The sequence below is a fragment of the Eurypyga helias genome, unplaced genomic scaffold (genome assembly GCF_000690775.1).
Source record: "Eurypyga helias isolate BGI_N326 unplaced genomic scaffold, ASM69077v1 scaffold2749, whole genome shotgun sequence".
NCBI lineage: Eukaryota > Metazoa > Chordata > Aves > Eurypygiformes > Eurypygidae > Eurypyga > Eurypyga helias.
The window spans coordinates 105,084-126,814 of NW_010269952.1; the positions used below are offsets into that span (position 1 = coordinate 105,084).

A 21,731-nucleotide genomic window follows, 5' to 3' on the forward strand; every position below is an offset into this window, starting at 1 on the left:
GTTTGCGTACTGAGTTTGTAATACACAAAACAAGACAAACACTGGTTAAATTAATTTTTACCTATAACTTTAGCAGAGATCTGTGCCTGTCTGCCTGTTATTGAAAGCAAGTCTTCTAGCACAGCGCATAGCCCAACTTCCTTTCCATCACCCCTCTTCTTCCCAACATTCAGCATCAGTTTCAAGACTAACAAATAAAATGCAGTAGTACAGCACTTCCAATGAGGAAAAGTTGAATGAGTAGCTACTGCAGGGACAGTCTAAGCTTTCTTATGTGGACTCCACACTGAAGTAAGCTGTATTCAGAGAAAGCCATTGAAAAAAAAGCCCCAAAGGTAATGCTTCAAAGAAGCAAAATCAACATCACCAATGTGTAGAGAAATGGAGATCTCTCTCAGGGGTGAATGCAGCTACAGCACCTGAGATATAACCCACGTTGTTCACAGACTATTGGCACTCCACCTAGCTCCTCTTTCTGAAGTCCTCTTCGTCTCTGCTCTCTACAGCAGACAGTGCAATAAGCATTTGGGCTGCATAGTAAGTAGCCATGATGATGAAGCGCGAGTAGGGCACAGGAAAGCAGAACTTGTTAACCGCAATGGTCAGATCTGACACCATGAACAGCATCGCACCAATGCAGGCTGAGAGCTTGGTCCATGTCCAGAGGTCGTTGCACAGCTGCAGGCCGGCAACTGCTCGCCAGCCCATGAAGCCAATCAAGGCGATGTAGACAGCTACCAGGTAGGTGAACGGGCCGGAGAGGTAGGAGTACAGGAAGGCATAACAGGAACTGGAAACAAGGCCCATCAGCAAGCCGGCTTTGAGGTCCAAAGGCTTCATGCCGAAGGCTGAGGAGTAGAGTATGTGTGTGATGGCGAACATCAGCAGACCTGGAAAGAGACATCGACATAGCATGAGCTTTCATCAGCAGTTGGTAGCAGAAGAAAACGTGGCCGTATTGGGTTTTAATTACACTACAACAAGCACGGGCTCAGATGTTCTTGCAGTGTTACAGCCCTTAAGTCTGTGTGTAGGAGATCAGCCTCAGCACCAAGCTTGTTCCTTCAGAAGCCCCAGCGCATCTCCGACTGCAGCCAAGTACAACTCTGGTGTGATGCAAGCCTTCTGCCGAGAGGCCAGGTGAACCAAGCTGCTGCAGAAGGAACAAAGCGGTGGAAGGAGATTTCTCCTCCCTGCTTTGAACGGAAGGGTGGGGGCAAGACAGACCAAAGAACATCCCCTCTAACGACCCAAAGTGGTTCGCTCACAGGTCACGTGTGGAACAGGAATCAGAGCAGCGTAGGAACAAAATGTGAAGAAAGATGCCAATCCCTCCGAACCCAGACACAAAGCCTGACCGTATTTAGCCACAAACTCAAAGGCACTCAGGGAGTAAATCTGGCTTCTGCTCCACCTCTGCCCATAGCTAGGAGAAACCTAAGCTGGAAAGAAGCAGCTGGCATATTTCAGGGACTGCTCCAATGTGATCTGCCAACAATTTTATGGCTATTTGCAAGATTCAGATGAACCTTAGCTGGAATCAATCAGTGAAAACAAAATGCCAGCTTCCTTTTGAAGTGCAACACCCCTGAGAAATGCCAGATGTGGGTGTTGGAAGGTACTGCCCATATGTTATTCACTCGCCACTAATCCGTTTGACATAAAATGTCACGATGTGTTGGTACAGCTGCTGACTACTAGTTGTTGTGCCAGTTGTAGATAATGGGCCCCAAACTGAGTCCAGCTCCTCTGGTTCCCAGACCCACACACGGTGCAGCTGCAGGCGGTCCCACTTTATCCTGGCAGTATTATTAGAGTAGCTGGAAGTTCTCGTGCAGCTCTAAAGTATGAAATGGAGAAAAGGCTCTGGGAAGCCGAGTCTTCCAGCAGGATGCTTGTTTACATTTAAAACGTGATGCTGCGGTGTAGAGGGTAGTCACTAAAACTTGCTGCTGGCAGACATTTCTTCATCCTAATCCTCTTGTGTTGGAGCATCTGAAAGAAGGGGAAGTGTCTCCCTGTCTTTGGGCAGGACTAGAGCGGACATCCCCTGAAAAACCAGCCATGGTGGGATGAGAGAGGAACCTGCAGGAGGGCGAGAGCTGATGGGGATCTGGTCTGCACAGTGAGGCTAAAGAAAACCAGCAGTGGGAAGGGGAAGGAAAAGTGCAAAGGAGGGCAGTGAGAAGTTGCTGTTTCACACGGTGATTACACATCATGGGCACAGCACCGAGGAAGCCGAGGAGGGGTTTAGGACAAGAAGCTGGAAAAGTTAGAGCCCTGGGGATGGTAAGGAGGAGGAGTTTACTTTGCCCTAGCAGTGGGGAGTGTTTTTTCCCTCAGTGGCATTATATGGAGAGTTCTGGTATGGGGAACTTAAGAATGTGTTGTCTTTCATGCAGGCAGCTGGCAATGCAGAGGAGGAGGAGAGGAGGACAGGATGCGGCAGCCAAGCAGAAGCCCAGAAAGACAGGAAGAGGCTTGTGATACGTGGTGAGGCTGGTCACAAACAAGGGAGTCAGCTCCCAGGTTTGCTCATTCAACACCCACAAATCAAGCCAGGAACTGGGGAAACCTGTGACAGATGCACAGGGTGGGGGGTGCGTTTCTCTTGCATTTCTCAGCCTTTGGCTTGGCCTGCCCAACCACATCAGGCAGATCAGCCCTTCTCTCTGTCCGCTTCCTTCCCCCTCCCTGACTCTGGAGGGGGCAACCCCTCCAGCTAACAATAAGTCCTTTTTGATAGTCCTGGTCTTCTTCACCAGATGCATAAATTGTTTCTAAGTGCCTGCTATCAAAGGAGATGGATGTTAAAACTGTAAATTACCTTCTAAATGCAGTAGGACAGTAGTCAAAATAGCGAGTTATTAGTGGACTGAAACAGCAAAAATGAAAAAAAGTCAAGTGTGCCAAGAGTAGGTTCTCAGGCTCTCACTTCCCTATAAAGTAATGAACAAATGTCCTTCTATAAACTCATTGTCTCAAAAGCTATTCAAATCAGTCAAATTCCCAACCCTTTTTTCAGCCTGAAAGCCATAGAAATTGAACATAGAGTACATTTTTATCTAATATTCCCTCTTATTCCCCTGAAATTTCAAATTCCCACAAACAACAATGTCAAAAGTTTGAGTATTTTCAGTTGTCAACAACAGCAGCCTGTTGAATTTTAACTAGGAGAAAATATGTTTTGCAGGCGAGGTGAAGGATGGAATGGGGTGGTGTGCTCTACCTGCTAACAGCTGAAATGCAAATGTTAACACTTCACTGTGGGAGACGGTAGGTGGGATTAGCATGGACTGAGGCAGGCAGGAGACAGCCAGGATGAAGGCTGAGGTTTTCAAAATGCTCCAAGAGAGCTTTTCTTATCCTTAAGAAGAAAAATGTGTCCAGACCCACAAAGCAACGCTTCTTAGTTATGAAACAAGGTTTGGAAATCCAACTTATTTGCGGATTGAAACACATTAGCCAGATACTGAATTGCTGTCACTGGTTGACCTTCCTCTGATGCTGAACTGGAGAGGGGAGATATCCCAGCCACATGGGAAAGGAGAAGCTCAGCACAGCTCAAGTATAAAAATGGTCATGGTGAGAATCAGGCTTTGAATGTTTTCCAAGACGCAGCTCGAGGAGCAACTCCAGGAGGCAAAAGAGAAGCACAAGCAGTTGGGCTGAGGCGACCTGTGCTGAGCCAGGTATCCCTGTTAGGAGGAGGCCTGTTGGTGGGAATGCCAACACTCAGCACAGAGGGGCTGGCACCCCAAGAGAAGGCTGGAGCTCCTCGGCAACACGCCTAAGGTTCAGCCGGATAAATCCAATCCTCAGGGCCCAATCTAAACTCCACCAAAATCAGTAAAAGTTTTTACATGAACTTCTAATGAGATTGGGATAAGCCCTTGGGAAGCAGGATTAAAACCAGATTCAGAGCATTTGGCCTTTCATATCTGGCATTTTACACACTTCTCTCTCATAAAGAAAGAGCTTGTGGGAATCTCAGAATAAAACTAAATACTGGCCTCATGAGAGGGGGAAAAAATAAGCCTTTGACTTTGAGGGCTGACAACAGCATGAGCCAGAAAAGTTCCCTCGTCTCATCACATTTTCCAGTGGGACAGTCACAACAGCCAGTTAGTGGTGTGTGTTACGTGAGATCCCTGTGCTGGTTAAATTAACTTCAGAAACCCCACCAGTCAGTTCAGTGAAGGACTCAACTGCTGCTGATTTCTTGTGACAGTCCAAGGCCAGGAAGGGTGTTGCTGCAGGCATGTTCAACGTGGCTTCACGGGATTAATCTAAGTCATTATGTTCTAGTCCGCAAACTAGCAAAATAAACCAAGCTTGTTTTGCTCTGAGAGATGTGGATCTTTCTGAGGAGAAGACAGGTCGTTGTGGTAGGGTTTACCCTTGATTCGCCGTCATTTACATGTCTTGCAAAACAGACATGTCTTGTACAACAGGCTGCATGATTCATACTGATGAACCTGCAAGTAGCACAAGATTTCTTACGCTTTGGGTTCTAGCATCCACTTTAACACCTCCTGCAGCCTATGGGCTTGTCTATCAAAACATAAGGATCCTCTCCACCTGTTCTCTGAGGGCCTTAGCACCATATGTCCTATTTGTCATCCTTGCAGAGAAGGGCTGACGGATCTCCCTGCAGAGAGACAGGAGGTAGATACTTCCTGTAGCTTCATGGGAGCTGTCAAGTGCCATGAACATTCCCATCTCTTCCCCAGGGATTCTGCCCATGCCACCTTCCCAGCTCCAGCCAGCTGAGATGCTGGGAGCATGTGCCAGGGAACCAAACCTGCCCCAATTACCTCTCTGACCTCCAGAGAAAAATTAATCCATGGTGTGACTCCTCTAACCACGATGGATTTTAGTCAAGGGATGAGGACGTCCCACTGCCCGGGGCTCAGGCTGTACACGAACACACAAAACACGTGGCCCAGCGACTCATTACTAAATAGAGTAACTGCTGGACACTGCGGCAGCCCTTTAGTCCTGACACTGCACTCACCATGGATGAAGTAGCCCTGCTCCTGCCAGATGAGAAAGGCGTCTCCCACCGCTGAGAATATGAGTCCCGCTAGGATGCGGCTGGCACTCCGGCGTGACACTAAGAAGTTAATTCCATGAGCCAGAAGGAAAACCCACAGGCAGAAGATGGGCAGACATTTGATGAGGGCACTGAACCAGGAGGGGCTGGAAGTTGGCAGCCAGAGGACAAAATAGACACAAGTGGCTTTAAAGAAGGGCACCAGTTTGGGGCCTTCACTCTTCACCTAAAAGAAACAAACATTAAAAAAAGAGGAATTAATAGGATCATCAGAAGCATCGGTGGAATAAACTGCCTAGCAGAACTGTCTCCTTCCTTTTGAATGCTGCTCTTTCACGTATGCTGACAGTTTCTACCTCAGAAAGGCTGTTTCAACTCGACCGTGATCCTCAGCCTAGACCTTTGCAACACTCCGCTGAAAACACTTCTTGGCTGGCAGGATGGGTTTGGGTGGGAGAGCTGGAGGAAGTTTTAGATGAATTTTCTCTTTATTTGTTCTACCGAAAACATTCAGGCCAAACTTCTTTGGTCAAACTTCTCTGGTGGCCCTTGCCACCTCACTTGTGTTTAGACTAACACCTTTTATACACCCCATTTCCTGTAGCTACGAAAATACTGCACTGCCCCAGCAGCAAACAAGCCAATACAAGTGCAAATCTTCCCTTCCATTTTGGCGAATCCTCTTGCTTAGCCAGTTGCAGATCACCCCGAAGATACAACCTCTCTCACCCATTCTCTCACCTGCCCTGTAGCCTCGTGCCTGGAGCTTACTGTTGGCATCACGACATGACTTCAGAACCCATCACGTCAGCCTCCCAGGTGGGGAAGTCACTTCCTCAGCTGACTAATATCAACATCAATCACATGTTGCTTTGTTCTGGTATTACACTAATAATATACTGCCCATAGTGCAGGAAACATTTTGACTCGGAGCTCTGCTGAGTAAACGGACACAAAAATGCAGCGTGAGCACGAGGCTGCTCGTAACAAAGCCACAGCAGAGGCAGGGCGCAGAGCTGCGGGCTCCACGGGCTGGGTCTGCTCTTAACATGCACTTTGGTGAGACCATTCTGGATGGTGGTAAGATACATACTGTGTTCACCTTCCCTCCTGTGACACTTCTGCATTTTAGTGCAGGTGGGGAAAACCTCACGTGAGAACAAAGCTATGATTTTATTTTCTCCTGGAGTGCAGCTGAGAGCCAAAACGAGGAGCAAAAGAAGAGACTGATTGCCTTACGTGCTTGCCCGAGCTATGTCCTGGGGTCTTTCAGGAGGCCTGTTTCCTCCTGCAGCTGAGGGAGTGCCACCTCAGAGCTCCCCCTGCAAGCAGGGGGTCGCTCTCAATCTCATTTCTTTGGTCAAGCAGGATTGCGTTGCTTAGTATCACAACGACTTCCCACTGCTCGTGGCCAAGGGACACAGCAGCCTCATGCACTGGTGGAAGACACGGGGAAAATGTAGAGGCATCAGAGCTGTATTCACACTGCAAAGTCCATCCGAATCTGAACATCCATGTGTGACACACTGATGTTGCTTATCTCACGCAAGGAACCCATGCTCCAAAACGCTCCAAAAACACACTGGTCTTTTTTTTCAAATCCCTTGGCCCTGTTGCTGTTTCCTGCATGATGGGACACTGCCATGACACAGAACCAGCATCCGTCTTCCTTCCATGCACCGTGTATTGGTGCAGACGCCTAGAATGACTGACGACTGCACAGCAAGAATCTCCATGCTCACAGTGCTCAGTTAATAAAACCTAAGCTCATCAAACTTCAGGAGCTTCTACAGACACAAGCAAAGGGAGTCAGGTGAAGCTGGAAGACAGGGGCAGTGGAGGGCATCTTCCCATGTAGTATCTAAAAAAAGGAATGCAGTCTCTGAAGCAGCAAAACCATAAATAAAGGGCATCCCAAGAAGACGGTACTTTCAAAATTGTTCTCACATCTGATGGAAATTTCCCCAGCATATCAGCAGATTCTTAGCAATAAGGTATTAAATTATTCCTGTATACATTATTCATAGGCTATTACCAACACAATTTTTAAACACTCCATTAAACAACCAGGCTACACAATTCACTCACAAAAGGACATCAGCAAGCCGTTAACTTTCTTGTATTACATGGGGAGCCCGTCGTGAGTCCTCTACTTAGGTTGTCTAAATTAATCACCATTTACCACCCCTTGTCTACCTTCCTTGGGAGAATTCTAGCAGCAAATACCAAATGAACTTGAAATAACAGTCATAAACGTAGTCTCACAGCTCTGGGGGTGCCTGGGAACTATCAAGTATCGCAGGGGAAGAGTAGAGTCAAGCTTCCCCCGCCTTCAGCCCCAGCACCTTGCCCTTCTGAAGGGACACCACAGGCTCAGGCCATCCAAAGCCAGTGCCTGGCTCCAGCTCTGCCTCCTCCCCTTCTGACCCCATTTTATTAAAGATGTAGTTGATCATATTCATCCTCTCACAGTTGCAGGCAACAGATGACAGCGTTTCTGGCACGGTTTCCTCCTCTCCTCCCCACCATGCCGCAACAAGCCCAGATCTTCAGCACGGAAAACTAACAACCTCCAGAGCTACAAAGTGCGGAAGCATTTTCAGCATCAGGAGTGCTCCAGGTTCTCAGCTAAGGTAGGTGCTTTTGTACCTCTAAAGTCTATGCTGAAAGATACAGTTCACGTTCAGCCTTGTTTGGACCACACTACAGAGGTACTGTTAGAAACATACAGGAGAGTATTTGAGTTAATAAACACAGGAAGTTTTATTTAATACCTCATCTTAAAACACCTGCTAGGAGCAGTTACCATTAAAATCACAGCTTGCCCTCCCCTGAGTGCCTGCATGATGAGACATGTTTTAATTACACTTGTCATTTTCCCCAGGAACCTTGCCTTACTGAACAGAAGATAGGGACGCGTGCAGAAAGATTATGTTTGCTTGGTAACCTTAAAATTACCATTTCTTACTATTTGAATGTGAATTTTTCAAGCCCAGCCAGCATTATTTTAAAATAATGGTTTGTATTATTTCCATCCTAATAACAATTAAGGAATTTTTCAGGCATAAGGGGTCAGATTCCAGTCTTAGTTACTCACCCGTAACGGTGGAATTTACAGTGTTATGGAGTCCTTGTGTAAGAACAACCTCGTATATCTAGAAGGGTTACAGGCTTCTCATCATCAATACTTCATTCCTTTACACTTTTTCTGTAAGCATACTTCAAGTGAGTTATTTCCAAACGTGCCCTTGCCCGTTACTGAATGCTGCAGCTCAGTGGAGCCCCTGTGCTGGCTCCAGCCAGCATGAGTGCCCCGTGATGGTGTGCTGGTTTCAGTTGGGACAGAGTTCATTTTCCTTACAGTAGCCACTGTGGGGCTGTGTTTTGGATTTGTGCTGAGAAGCATGCTGATGACACCCTAATGTACCACTTGCTGAGGCAGAGGTACCTGCGCAGCTGAGGGCTGGGCAGTACCTCCTGCTGGAATGGTGTGGCACTGGAAATACTTGGGAGAGGTCTCCCAAGAAAAACTAAGGCAACCAAAGGGATTTCCCTCTGTTTGGACATGTGGCTCAGGCTTGGGAAGAGGTGATGGGGCAATTTGCCACCTGGAGGACAAGTCAAGGCTGGTATTGGGAAACCGTGTACCAACACACGTGGAGGCTGCGGCTTGAGGAAAGCCAGGCACACAATCCATGACTGGACTTGTCCGTACCTCAGGGAAAGGAACATTATCTCTTCGCTGCATGAAGAAATTGCATCAAACCACCCATCTCCCTTGCACCAGTGCCTCAGAGACAGCACGTGAGACAGGGCTGTGCCGTGGTATTGGAAAAGGAAGCACTCGATGCAGGTGATGAGGTCCTTTTAGCTAATGTATATGGTTTTCGTGGCTTTATGCTGGGTCCTCATCAAGAGATTTTGAGCCAGGTGATCTCCAGAGAACCCTTCCAACATCAACCATTCTGCGATTCTATGATCTTCAAGCAGAACCCAGTATGGACACATGCAGCTCTCTGGAGGATCAGGGCTTGGCTATCCACCTTCCTGCTAGGGATTCAAAGGTTTACAGCATCCTTTCTTGTTTCTCTTCTGCTCCAGTCTGAAATATTGCTTATTTCCTTTTTGCTGTTGTTCAGCAGTGACAGATGATGCCATCACACAACTATTCCAACCATGCTGTGATTTGGTATGGGTGTAAGACATGAAAGGTTAGGCTAGCCCATGAAGAAACACAGTTACAGAAGAAGTAACTCTGGGTAATAAAGACTGACAAACGTTCCCAACGTGCAAAATACATACAAGGTGTAGTTCAAAGATGACCAAAAGCTTCATACAGCAGCTCCGAAGCTGTATCTGCAAATTAGTAGGGGTGACTCATGAAGAGCCATGGGGTCCCTGCTGGGTGATCTCTTCTTGCACCTCCCTGCTATGCAGCACTGGCAGATGCTCACGATTCACATCTGCACAAACCAGTATTGATTACAGGGTACAACCTGAGGAACATCTGTGCTGCTCCTCAGCATCACAGACAGCCTGTGCTGACTGCTGCAGGCACATAATCAAGCCAAAAACTTTACAGCTAGCTCCTCTACCCCAGAACAAGCTGCATCCGCAGGGGCACAGCTACCTCTGCTTGTAAGCCAGTGCACTGATTTTCGTGAACATTTTGGAGTCAGTTGTCTGTAACTGTATCACAGTTGGCATGAAGAAAATGTAGCTGTCGCAGGGAGGGAGATGTCTTGCACCCAAGGTATAGAAGAACGTCAGAAGCTTGTTGCTTTGAATTGCTAACGTTGGACAAAGTTCATTGTCCCTAAGCCTGGTACTGGTTCCAGGAAATAACACAGAGTATCAAATATTGCTCTTCTCTCCACAAGTCCTCTAAATAGGCCTGCACAGAAAATGAGTATATAGCCTCTTCCAGGCTCCAGCTGTGTGCCAGCCTGCTGTGGGGATATGGCTTATACCCACTGGGCTGTAAAATTCTGCTTTCCAAAGCGTTTTTAAAATAATGCCCCAGCTCTTCCACTGCACAGCACTTGAGCATGACTGTGCACACAGGCCAAAGAAAGTTGGGCTGTTCTCTTCTACTCATCCCTCCCAGCAGTCTTGGCTGACCGAGTACCACTTTGTGTATCCATGGCTAAGCTGTTTCTCCTGGCTTTTGGCATCCTGCATCACGGATCCTGCCTTGGTTCTGCCCTATCGTGACAACTGTGCACCGATAAGTATTTATGTGGCTTTGTTGCCACATATTATGCTGCCACTGCAAACCCATGGCTCGTGTTTCTTATTCCCTGGAATATGTGGCTCTTTGCAAGGCACAGACAATCCTCTGTGCAGTCAGAGTCGCAGAAAGAATGCTGCTTCAGCCTAGGGGTGGACCACCATCAGGACAACGTATATATATGTGCAACAGGCTCTCACCTACAGAGAAATGGGGAACCAACACAATTCTCCATCAGGCTGACCCTACAGAAAACTCATCTTTGTGCTTAACCAAAACAGGTAGGCCTTAAGGAGAACCCATGTGTGCACGGATCCTAGCCAAAGGCAGACGATTTTCCCCAGATTTCAACGACCCATCATGTTTTGCTTCACCAAGGAGGAGTGCAGCAGTGCTCCAGACTTCCTGGCCACAAACCCGCAGGAGCTGACTGCAAAGCCACCATCCTTCAGAGCTTGTTTGCACATTCCCACCTTCGCTCAGACGGTGCAACATCAAGCCTTCTCAATGTGTGCACCCTGAAACTGATATGAAAGAGGAAATTTTTAGGCAGGAGCGCAGATGTGTGTACAGTAGGGAGGATTCGACTGTTCAGTACCCAAATTCACCGTGCACATTACATCTTCCCCATCCTGGGTGGACGCCTGGGCCCTCACAACAACCAGCCCCGGTGTGGGCCCTCCCCTGTCCACAGAGAAAAGGCCCCAGCAGCCACTCTGGATGCTCAGCTCTGCATCCCTCCTGGGCAGCTCAAGAGGTGAGTGAGGAGGAGACGGATGAGATGTAAAGAGGCAGCCAGCCAGCGCTTTTCACCCCACAGGGTCGGTGAAATATCAGGGCTAACTGGGACAGCCCTAACCAGTACACTGGTGAGTGTAGGTGAGTGCAAAGCGCTTCACTTCCAACTCTGCTCTCTTGGGGGAGCAGACATGCTCCTGGGGAAGAACTGATTGCCTTTTCTCAAGGAAGGCACTGGCTCCTACATGCCCCAAGTTGTTATGGAATAAAATTCTGAGGAATAGTGCCTGTTTATGGAGGGTGGTGAAGAGTTACTGAACCAGCCAATCAACCTGCCTGAAATACTGTGTTGGTGCAACATATTTGTGCAATTAGTAAGAGTGTTTATGTTTGTGCTGGAGATGCCACAGGCCAGGCATCCAAGGCAGATGGCTCCTGAACAGGCTCCACATGCTGCAGGAAATTCAGAGTGATAGATAAACCCTCCTCCCCTCAAGCAGAGACAAGATCATAGAGGCTCCATCTAAAACAGACTTACAAATTAGCTAGTAAATCACGCAGAAGATGGTAAATTATTTGTCTTTGGGAGAATGTGCGTGCTGATAATCCTCTTTCTCCATCATGCTTCTGCCACGCACTAAGTTTTGCCAGGCCTTGCAGTGTTTTATTGCAGCTACTAGCACCCCCCGGCACAACTAAGGGCCCCATTTCTCCAACAAGGGCAGTGCAGTGAAACTCTTGTTCTCATCTGTCCAGCCAGACCTGTTCACAAGTGGTCAAAAAATCATGGTTTTGTCTGACAGGAGAGCCTCCATCGTTCAGCACAAGCCAGAATAACAGGGCTCGGCTTGAATGCTTCCCCCATACAAAAGGGTCTTCCTCCCAGCTCAGCCACAGTGATAGGAGCAGTGGGTCCAAGGCAGCTATTCCACCCCCAGCGTCTCCTCAACTCCTCCTGCAAAACAGAGCTAGTTTGTTGGCTTCTCTCATCCCTCCCAAGAGTACCCAGCAGCCTGGGTACTCTCCTCCTTGCCCCACTTAAGCAAATTGAGCTCCAGCCACACTTCCCAGCTTTGCTCCACAACAGACTGACACAGAGTTGAGAGTCAGAAATACTTGACTTCTTTTTCTTAAGACCAAGCTATGGCTATTTTCCAGAAAAATACAATTAAAAATTTGGCACGGCCCCTCACAGTTCCTGGGTGGTAAGCTCAGATATATTGCTGCACAGATTCTTGGCATCAGAAAAATCGCCCTTTGGTGGAGGCACAGGGGAGCAGGCAGCGGGTGAGGATTAATCGCATTGGCATTACCAAGGGCCCCTGCGCAGGGCTGGTCTGCTCCACACAGCTGGACGCAGAAACGGGAGCTGCAACACAAAGTCTCATTTCCAAGCCAAGATCCTGGCCAACTTGAAGTCACATCAACATCCAACATAATCTCCAGATTAACCACGAGGGGGGATGAAAACCTACCAGCACCGAGGTTAACATCTTTCAGACAAGTGTCTTCACCCCAGATGCAGAAAGAGAGGAAATTTGGAGTGGCAGTTTCCCATCAGCCGCCTGGCAGCAGGGCACCAGCCTCTCCCAGGGAAAACCACCGCTCCGGTCTCTGCAGCGTGGCAGCACGGGGCTCAGCAGGGGCACTGGGCTCAGCGAGGGCACGGCGTGGCCACCCAGCTGAGCTGCAGCAGGTGAGCGTCGAAACGGGACCTTTTGTACCGAGCTGGGGAGCGCGTGAGCCTTGAGAATGCCAGCGATGCGAGACTGCAGACATGGCTGCTGCAAAGGTCTCGCTCCTCCGAGCTCTCCGAGCGTGATTTCTCCACCACACGCTGCCGTGTGTCCACAGACACTGCTTAAGAGAGAAGCTGGTGCTACTCAGTGCTTCACCTCAGCCGTGCTGTGATCTACCACCAAACCCCGCATCACCTGTGGATGGGAGTGAACCGTCCAGGATAGGTTTTAGGAGAAAACTGCACCGAACACAACGTATGAAGGATATTTAAACAAATGCCTCAGGAAGGTAAAAGAGAAGCGTTAGACAAGCCTTGTGGCCTTCTCCAGAGGACAACACAAATCGCTACAGCTGTGAATCCTTGTGCAGCAGTCAGGGAGGGAGATGAGCGGTAACAGGCAAAGGGGGCGGGCAGCCTTCCCTTCTGCCCCTTCCCAAGTTAAGGCAGGAGGAGCCAAACCACCCCTCTCACAGAAATAGCAAAGCCCATGTTAGCAAAGCTGCAAGACGAATACAACAGCAGTCCCATCTTGTCTTCAGGTGCTTAATGAAGAAATTAAAAAATGCTGGGTGCTGAGCAGTCACACTGACCATGCTCACGGGGCTGCTGACGAGGCCAGTTTGGCTCAGCAGCCAATGTCACCTGGGAGCTCTTGGACATTGCAGCTCTCTGCTGCTATACCCACAAGTTTAAAAAAAAAAACCCTCACCTGCAAACACCTGGGATGGAAAATAATGTGGGAAAAAGTCACAAATAGGAAACAGGAGTCCTGCCTGGAAAAGACTCCTTGTAGGAGGCCTTAGAAATGTAAGGTCCCATATGAAATCTTGTCCCATAACAACCTAAAGTAGGGGCAGGTGGTTCTGGAGCTAAGGAAACGATCCTCATCAGGGCAGTGCCCACACCACATGGTGCGTCAGGAGCCCACTCCTGCTTCTTGCCTTTTAAACCCTGACATTGCCCACCGCTGTCTGGAGGCACTGGACCATGGTGTTTCACAGCATCCATAAAGGTATCTCCTGTACTGAACAGAAGAAATCATGTTGCCTTGGCTAATTGCAATCAACAAGCTATGCAGCAGTGTCTCTGGGACCTTCCTCCACCATGCAGGACCAACTGCTGTCAGGCCAGGCAGAGTGAGATGCTGCTACGCCAGCTTGACTGAGTCACTGGGATATCTGCCCTTGGCTTTCTGGGACTGCAGGGAAGCCTTCAAGATGGCAAAGCCTTTCTGTAGCAGATGTTAACTCATAAAAATCAAATTACAGATAAACACATTTCACCCTGAACTGGAGACTAAGCTTGGATGTATGTGTATTTGCTAGGGCTTGTTTTGTTTGTGTGGGTTTTGCTTTTTTTCATTTCCGAGCATCATCTGTCCTGTCTACCAGACTGGCACAGGACCAGAAGCAGGGCGGTTTCAAAAACCTTCTCTTAACCTGCAGTAGTAATGATTGACTCCACATCTGTAGCAGTCCTATAGCTGTCAGCAGTTTTGGAGATTGCCTTCTGAGTATGGTCAGCAGTGTACCATTGCCAGTGACCAACAACATTAAAACAGTCAGTTCAAATGTCTCTGCAGGGCTGTAGGAGCTGTCACAGACTAATGCTTTCAGGGTAGTCCACTGGCTTTCAGAAATAAAAGCAAACAAACAGCATTTGCCTGCCAGCATCTTATCTCAGGGCAAAGATTGCTTTTCCCTCCTGGGATTCCAGATCTTCCCTTTTGTGTGGCAGAAAGCAAGCCTCTCCAGACATTTCCCTTGCTGTAACACTCACAAAAGAGCCCCTTGCAGATGTTTAAAAACCTGAACCACATGGGTCTGTCTTTTCATTTTGCTCATGGGGGCTGCAGTGCTGCCACCGCAAGGGCACGCTCCCTTCCTCCGTGAGCGAGGTCAAGCGGGGCTGCATCCCCCAGTGCTGCCTGGGACCTCAGGAGGATGCCGTGAAGCCCCAGGGAACTTGAGGAGCCAGCCAGCCAGCCAGCACCCTGAAATGCTCAGTCATTGCTGTCCCAGGGAATTCCTCTCAGGATGGGAAGGGGCAGTTACCTGGCTTGTCACACTAAAATCCAGATAAAACATTTCTACTGCTTATGGAAAAATCTCCACAATTCATCCAGGGATGGGTTTCCAGGCTACAAGCACACATTCTCAGGAGACATCATTACTTATATCACACTCTTCTGTGAAAGGGAATGCAGATTTCTGTTACACAGGAAAACGCAGCGTTAGGTTTTGTGCTGCTCTACGCGTTACCTTGGAGGGGCTGGGTAAGCCCACCGTGCTGACTGTGGGGCACAGGGCCACAGCAGAAAGCAGCACCCCCTTGCAAGGCCCATTGCTGCAGACAAGTGCCACACACTGCCATCTGCCCACAAGCTCTGTGGCAAGACGGGGGTCTCTCTGAGATGGGTGCAGACCCAAAATAAAATGCCCGGAGGAGAACTGTTGGTTCTTTCCTTGCCAGCACCAAGGGCAGGCTGAGCCTCTAGGTAATAGCAGTGAGGGGTCAGCACACAGAGTGTTTTGTCCCCAGGGCTGAAATCCACCTTTTGCCTTCACTCTCCCACCTCCAGCACTATTTGCACCCCACAACCCACCACAACATTTACGTACTTGCTGGAGGGCCCCAGCCGCCCCGTTGTTTGGCTGCAGCAGGAGGGATGCACAGAAGAATGGGCGCTCGGAGGAAATGGGCACATGGCAAAGCTCTACCCTGCCACATGCTGCTTTCCCGGTAGGGATTGGTATTTGGGAGAGGAGGCCCTTCCATCCAGAAGCAATTTCTTCCGCAGAGACCTCATTTTACCTACAATCTATGAGGAATAATGCAGGGCTAAACAAAAGCCTTGCAGGCGTCAGTGCTGTCACAGCCCCTTACAAAAAGGGCCGTTAGTGCAGCAGAGAAGGCAGGTGGCACATGCCAGGTTGTACCAGCCCTACCAGCCATTCCCAAAGATGTGCTAAGGGTGAAACCACCTCCGGCACCCAAAAGGCACTTTTGCTGCACACCTTTCTGGTTCACACACACACCTGGCAGGTAAGACTTTTGCAAAAGCAACAGGCAGGCAGAACTGAGAGAGGAGGAGAAGGCAGCTGCCAGTGGCTGGGGAAGCCGGCAGGGCAGCTCTGTGCAAGAGACTTTCGCCATACGAATCTTCACCAGGGGCTGCAGTAAGATCAGCAGACTGGCAAAAGCAAGCAGGGCTGTGCTGGGAAACCCAGGAGGGACAGCTCAGCTTGTCTTGGGCCTAATGGAAAGCTGAATGAAATGCTCTGCCTGCATTATCATGTCCTGCAGGCTGAAAGCTTGTGAAACACTGACGTTAAAGAAAATCAGAGAGGAAAAAAACAGTGTACCCCAATAAAGACGCGTATTTATAGAGATGCCACGCTGGTACCTTAGAAGTAAGCAGCAGCCCTCCTCATGGGACCAATATGCTTTAAGAGACAGGAGGAGGTAAGGTCTAAGTATGACAGTGGAGTCACAGATTTTATTTCCAGTATCTATTCTTGTGCCATGATGTTGTGACCTGGGCAAGTCAGGATCAGACACAAATTACATGAAGATGAATTGGACTTTCCAGCCAATCTCAACAGACATGGGGTGAGCAGGTGCAAACACTAACCTGCACAATTTGGTTTTGAAAGTGTAGCCTGCTGGTAGAAACAAGGCGTTTCTGTAAGCTCACAGCAAGGTGAATCAAAACAGCCACCATCCTCATTACCAGGCAGATTTGCAACACAAGAGTCAGCCTGCAACAATAAATTAACAGGGGAATGACACAGGTTGCACTTACCCAGAGGGAAACTTTGCCCTGTGTAATTCTGGGTCAGAGGGTGTGAGCCCTGGGCTCTTTGCAGGTATCCGAAATTCCTTCCCTCCCCAGCACACTTGAAATCTTCCAGGAGAACTCTCGCCCAGCCCACTACCACCTTTCAGCTCTGGTAGCATGTAATCCTCTCCTAGACAGAGTTTGCTGCTGCGTGTCACTTGGATACTTGTTCCTGTTGGGCATTACGTGGAGGGATGCTCCAGGCCCACACACTTGTCATACGGAAACCTGCCTTTAGCTTAAATGATGTTTAGATTATGGCAGTGTAAGAAATTCATATAGGAAGGGCACAGGAGAGCTAGAAAAAGCAACAGCCATCACCATTTCGGGCATGTCGCAGTAAGCAAAACCTACATCTCTATTGTAATTACAAATCTGTTGGGCATTGTGCGACAAAGGGCAGTACAAAAATGAAGTGCTAATACAATAGCCACTTAGGCCTCTGGGAGGGAAGGGAGTTACATAACGATCTTTTTGCTGTTCAGGAGTTTCCACATGCTAGCAGAAGATGGGTTCCCGTGCCATCTTTTTCTAAGAGTCTGATTTCACTGGAGTTATTGTTTCCTTAGCATTACACAGCTACCCACAGAGAAAGATAACTTTGACTCTTCTGTCTCACTCAGTGTATTTTGGATATAGATACTTGAACAGGAAGAGAGAACAGAAGAAATGCATCTCTCTCTGTTCAGAGGAATGATGTGTAAGTACAGCCCTCTGAACTGGACCCATAATCTTCATGCACAAAGCGCACTTTGAACAACAGACGCGTGTGACTTGGGTGATACAGTTGCGCTAATGAAGTCTTTGATCTACAGCACTGCCTGCAGCAGCGAGCGGCACTAACGGCTTAATGAAACCACACTGGGACTGGGAAGAGAGTGAGCACTTTCTAGCCTCCCAATTTCAGTTACCCATATCTAAACCCACCTTCTCATAGCAGCAGCTACAGCAAAGAATGTCAATGTCATAGGAAGAACGCACAAGTTCAATCTGAAAAAATAGCTTGTGGCATGTAACACTATGCCTGGGCTCTCGCTGGCATAAATCAGCACAGCTCTGCTCAGAAGGATGGAAGCTTTTAGGCTTCTCCCAAAAGGTGTGGCTAGCATAAATGTTACTAAGATCCTGCTAAGCTTACCTAGGGTGATGATTCCCTCCCTTCATTGAGTTCAGATGTTTGGAAATCTTTTCTATAATTCATTTAAATTGGCTTGGTTTTTATACAAGTGCAATATTTCCGTAATTGCCTGTGTGGTATATAAGTGTGCATGTTTACAAGCCTCCTGCGTAGTAAAATCCCAATTTATGATGTATTTAAGTAATGGGGAAAATTACGACAAAAGCAACAATGTTGGGTATAAACAGAACAAGTAAAAATAACCTCTCTACCCTAAGAGTTACTTCTGACTTAGATGGTTGCTAAGACCTTGTTCATTGATACAGAAATAATGCAACCTGTATTTAAGAAGCAAAAGCTGAGATAGTTCAAAGTGTGATCTGGCTTTCTTGTTTTCAGCAGCAATTTGAGTATTATAGAGCACGCTTTCTAATAACAAACCATTAAAACCATGCTTAGACCTACTCCTGCTACAGTCGCCCATAGCAGAGTCTCTAAGCAACGGGATTTACATCAGGTTTCCATATTCATCTGGATCAGCGTGGTTTGGCCCTTCCTCAGAAACTCAAGTGATACCCACCCAATTCTCCAGCCCTATTCAATGTTCTTCCTCATAATTACCTTTGCAGATCATAGCTTTCAGGGGGTTTGACCGGTTTTTGTAAATGACCTTCATACTCCCTCACAAAGACATCCTGTATCTACCCAGAAGGTTGACAAGGGCTGTTCCCAGGGGGGTTGCTGGCTGCTTCCCACCTAGGGGGAAAGGGGCCAAGGGCTCAGCTATCTCTGTTTAAAGTTGCAAATACATCACAGGACAAAAGGGAAGGGATGGAGACTGTTAATATGTTGCTTCTGGGCAAAAATCCGTCCCAAGCAGGGAGTTTCACCTCCTGCCTGCACATAGGGCTCTGCTAGGCCAAGTAAAAGTCAGGTATGGAGGGGATTTTCTAGGGATGAGAGCCCATAGTTCACTCGCTCAAAGACACACCAGTATCATCTATAACTGTCCCCAAAAAAGACCTATTCTCAGCCAATGATTGTATATCCTATGCCCCGTTTTCCTCAAGGTGTTATGAAGCCCCACACTGAGTTTAGCCCTAACTTTAGGGGAAAAATAAGGTCCCTTTGCGCAAGGAGCATTACATAAATGCCAGAATGACTACATTCTGGGCGGGTGTTGGGGTTGGACTAGATGATCTCCAGAGGTTCCTTCCAACCCTGACCATTCTATGATTTTTCAAGGCTCATCTCCTGCCCATTTGGAGCCCCTGCAGCCATGGTGCCTGCTGGGCAGAGAGGTCCTTAGGGCAAGGGTTCTCTCCCACAAGCTCACACTAGAAACTGCTTCTCCAACAATGAAAGAGAAACCCAGCAAATGAACAGGACATAAATCACTAACAATGCAGTCTCAGAAAGGACTTTATTAAGATGGGACCTGCGATGACTGAACAAGAAGGGAACTAAACCTCACATATCCGCAAAGCAAACGCACCATTTATCAATCCTGCTGTCCAACCGCAGGCTCTCAGCCCACATGGCTTTATGCAGTGCAAACAGCTCTTCATCAGAGCAGTAGCAAGAACAATAATTTTTAAGCAGGATGCCTCTGCTTGCCTAGCAGAGTCAGCAGCGAAAGCTTCCCTCCAAGGTGACTTCCAACCCGAGGGAGCGTTGCTCACCACCTGGAGCAGGACAGATGCATCTTCCCTGCCACAGCCCAGCACCGTCCAAGCCTAGACTCTGGCATCAGTGCACCCCAGACCTTTTTCCCTGCTGAGGACCTGGCACAATATGTTAAAAGGTACTTTGGCCCCAGATTAATTTTATTTCTGGATATTCTCCCCCCTCAGCACACCTGAATCGTGCAGCACCAGAGACAACAGCTTGGCTAGCTCTTACACAACGCCCTGGTCTCTCCTTGCTCACGGGGCAGACATGCCAGTTCCCCAGCCATGATGCACACCTGACCGCCAACACAAGCATTCCCAGCCGCAGTCAGTCCCTAGCCAACTCTCCATGGTCTGTGCCTCCTTGCATGGCTTCGTCCAGCTCTCAGCTGTACAGCAGAGCTGGAGCTCAGGGCTTCTGACTCCTGTCAGAAAGGCATCCTAAAGAAGGCAAGCGGCGGTGACACAGGAGACCAAGTTTTGTGCAAGCAGTCAGGGCCATCTGCTGCAGTTACGTACAAAGGCCATCGCTTTGAACACGGGAAGCAATATCATGTCATCCTCGGCTGTGCTCTTCTAGCGTCCTCCCCAGCGAGGCTGATGCTGCGCTGTACTGGGAGAGGACATACACGGTTGACAAATCAATTCCTCTGACTAATTTGATTGTGCCTCAGGTGCTGTCCCCACAGAGAGCGTCGCCATCGTGTGTCACAGCAGAGAGCCGTGCTGGCTCCCAACACCTGGTCTGTCTGTGCAGCAAAGGGCAGTGTGCTGCAGAGATAAGGCCTGGGCTCCAGGGCAGCACCTAGCTGTGGCCAGACCGATGGCCCACTGCTGTTGCCTTCAGCAAGCAACTTGCCGGAGGGAGCCCACCCAGCCTCTCACCCCCTGTGGCTCCAGCTGGCAGCTGTGCAGGGCCCGCACCATGCTGCACAGCGCCGTTTCAGCCTGCCCTTGGCGGAGCGCAGTACAGCCCATGCCGGAGCAGCGCAGTGCGCCCCTTCGGAGGAACCGCAGTGTGAAAATTCGCTGAAGGTGATGGTGGGCAAGGAACTGCTCCTGAACAGACTGAAGGCTTGCAGCTTTTTTTTAAATGAGCTCTTTGGAGGATCAGATGCCCTGCCATCTCTACAGCCATGGCAGACAGCTGCAGCTCTGGTCAAGGCTCCCGGTCTCATCGTCCCTCCAGCTCCCCGCAGCTTCAAACCTGCGTTAGTTGCCTTTGGTAAAGCAGAGTGTTGGTATGTCAGGGATGAAGCCAGACCAGAAACGTGCTTTGCTCATGTCAGAAAGGCAAGTGAAGAAGCAGGGGAGGTTTTTCTCATTTTCCCTCCCAAGTTACCTTCCTCAAGCATAATTTGTGGTGTAGGTAAACCCTTCCGGTCTGAACTATGTACAGCCTTCCCAACACATACTCATGCTTCAGTCATTTGCTCCCTCTCAAAGTTTAGTTGAAATATACTCTGCAAGACCACCCTGATGCACTAGCCTGAAAAGCCAGGTACTGCCTCCTGTGGATTATGAAACAAATTCTGCCAGGTTTTGAGCCATTTCAGCGTTGTCCCAGCCTAAGATTTTACTTCCAAGGTACACGTACGCAAATCACTGCAACCAACTGCATTACTTCAGGATGAATTTAGCTTCTGCTACAGAAGCACAAAGATACCAAACCTCTTTAGTTGTTTTTTGAAAAGCATTAAAAAAAAAAAGTTTGGCACTACAGTGGTATAATTTACAAGCTACTTCCCTCTGTCTCTAAAGATAAAATTCACTCCTGGGCTGCTGATGAACTTACCAGGTACATGTTAATAACAACTGGGGGAAAATTCATCTGAAGTATCAGACAATACAAGCTGCTATGCAGAACTGGCAAAGCAATTTAAAAGTTTTGAACCCTGACCTTGTGACTTAAAAACAGGGAAGAGACGGGGTTTCTGCCTGCAAGAGAGAAGGCAACGCGCTGGCCATTAACCACAGTATTTCCAAACAGGGTGACAGGGGACGTGCAGGGAACCAGGATTCCAGCAATAGGTGCTCAGCGCAGCAGCGAAGCACCAGGCAACTTTCCCACCAACAGTTCGCTGTTCCTACGGCGCGCATTGCTTCGCTGGTTACTCAGACAAATCCCTCGCTTTCTAGAAAGAGGAACACGCAAAGCAGCTTAACAGTGCAGCTTCTCCGCTGTTCTGGCACTTGGGCTCCTGTCAGCATGGAAACGGCCCCCCCACCCCTCACCTGCAGGGCCAGGCCCGGGTGTTGCTGGTGCAGCCTGGCGTGAGGCGCAGCTGAGGCACTGCCCAGCTCTGCTCCACCAGCCCAGCTGTCGCCCATCGACCGG

The 21,731-nt window shown here is 48.7% G+C and overlaps 1 protein-coding gene across 1 annotated transcript; it reads right to left on the bottom strand.

Annotated features, from left to right (window-relative positions):
• Positions 1-462: 462 nt before the first annotated feature.
• TMEM86A (transmembrane protein 86A) lies at positions 463-20,371 on the bottom strand. The gene is made up of 4 exons (XM_010158246.1): positions 20,253-20,371; positions 13,356-13,368; positions 5,018-5,282; positions 463-890 (listed from the first exon to the last, which is right to left on the bottom strand). Exons 1-4 carry the CDS (start codon positions 20,369-20,371, stop codon positions 463-465), a joined length of 825 nt encoding a protein of 274 aa, XP_010156548.1.
• Between the last annotated feature and the right edge of the window lie 1,360 nt (positions 20,372-21,731).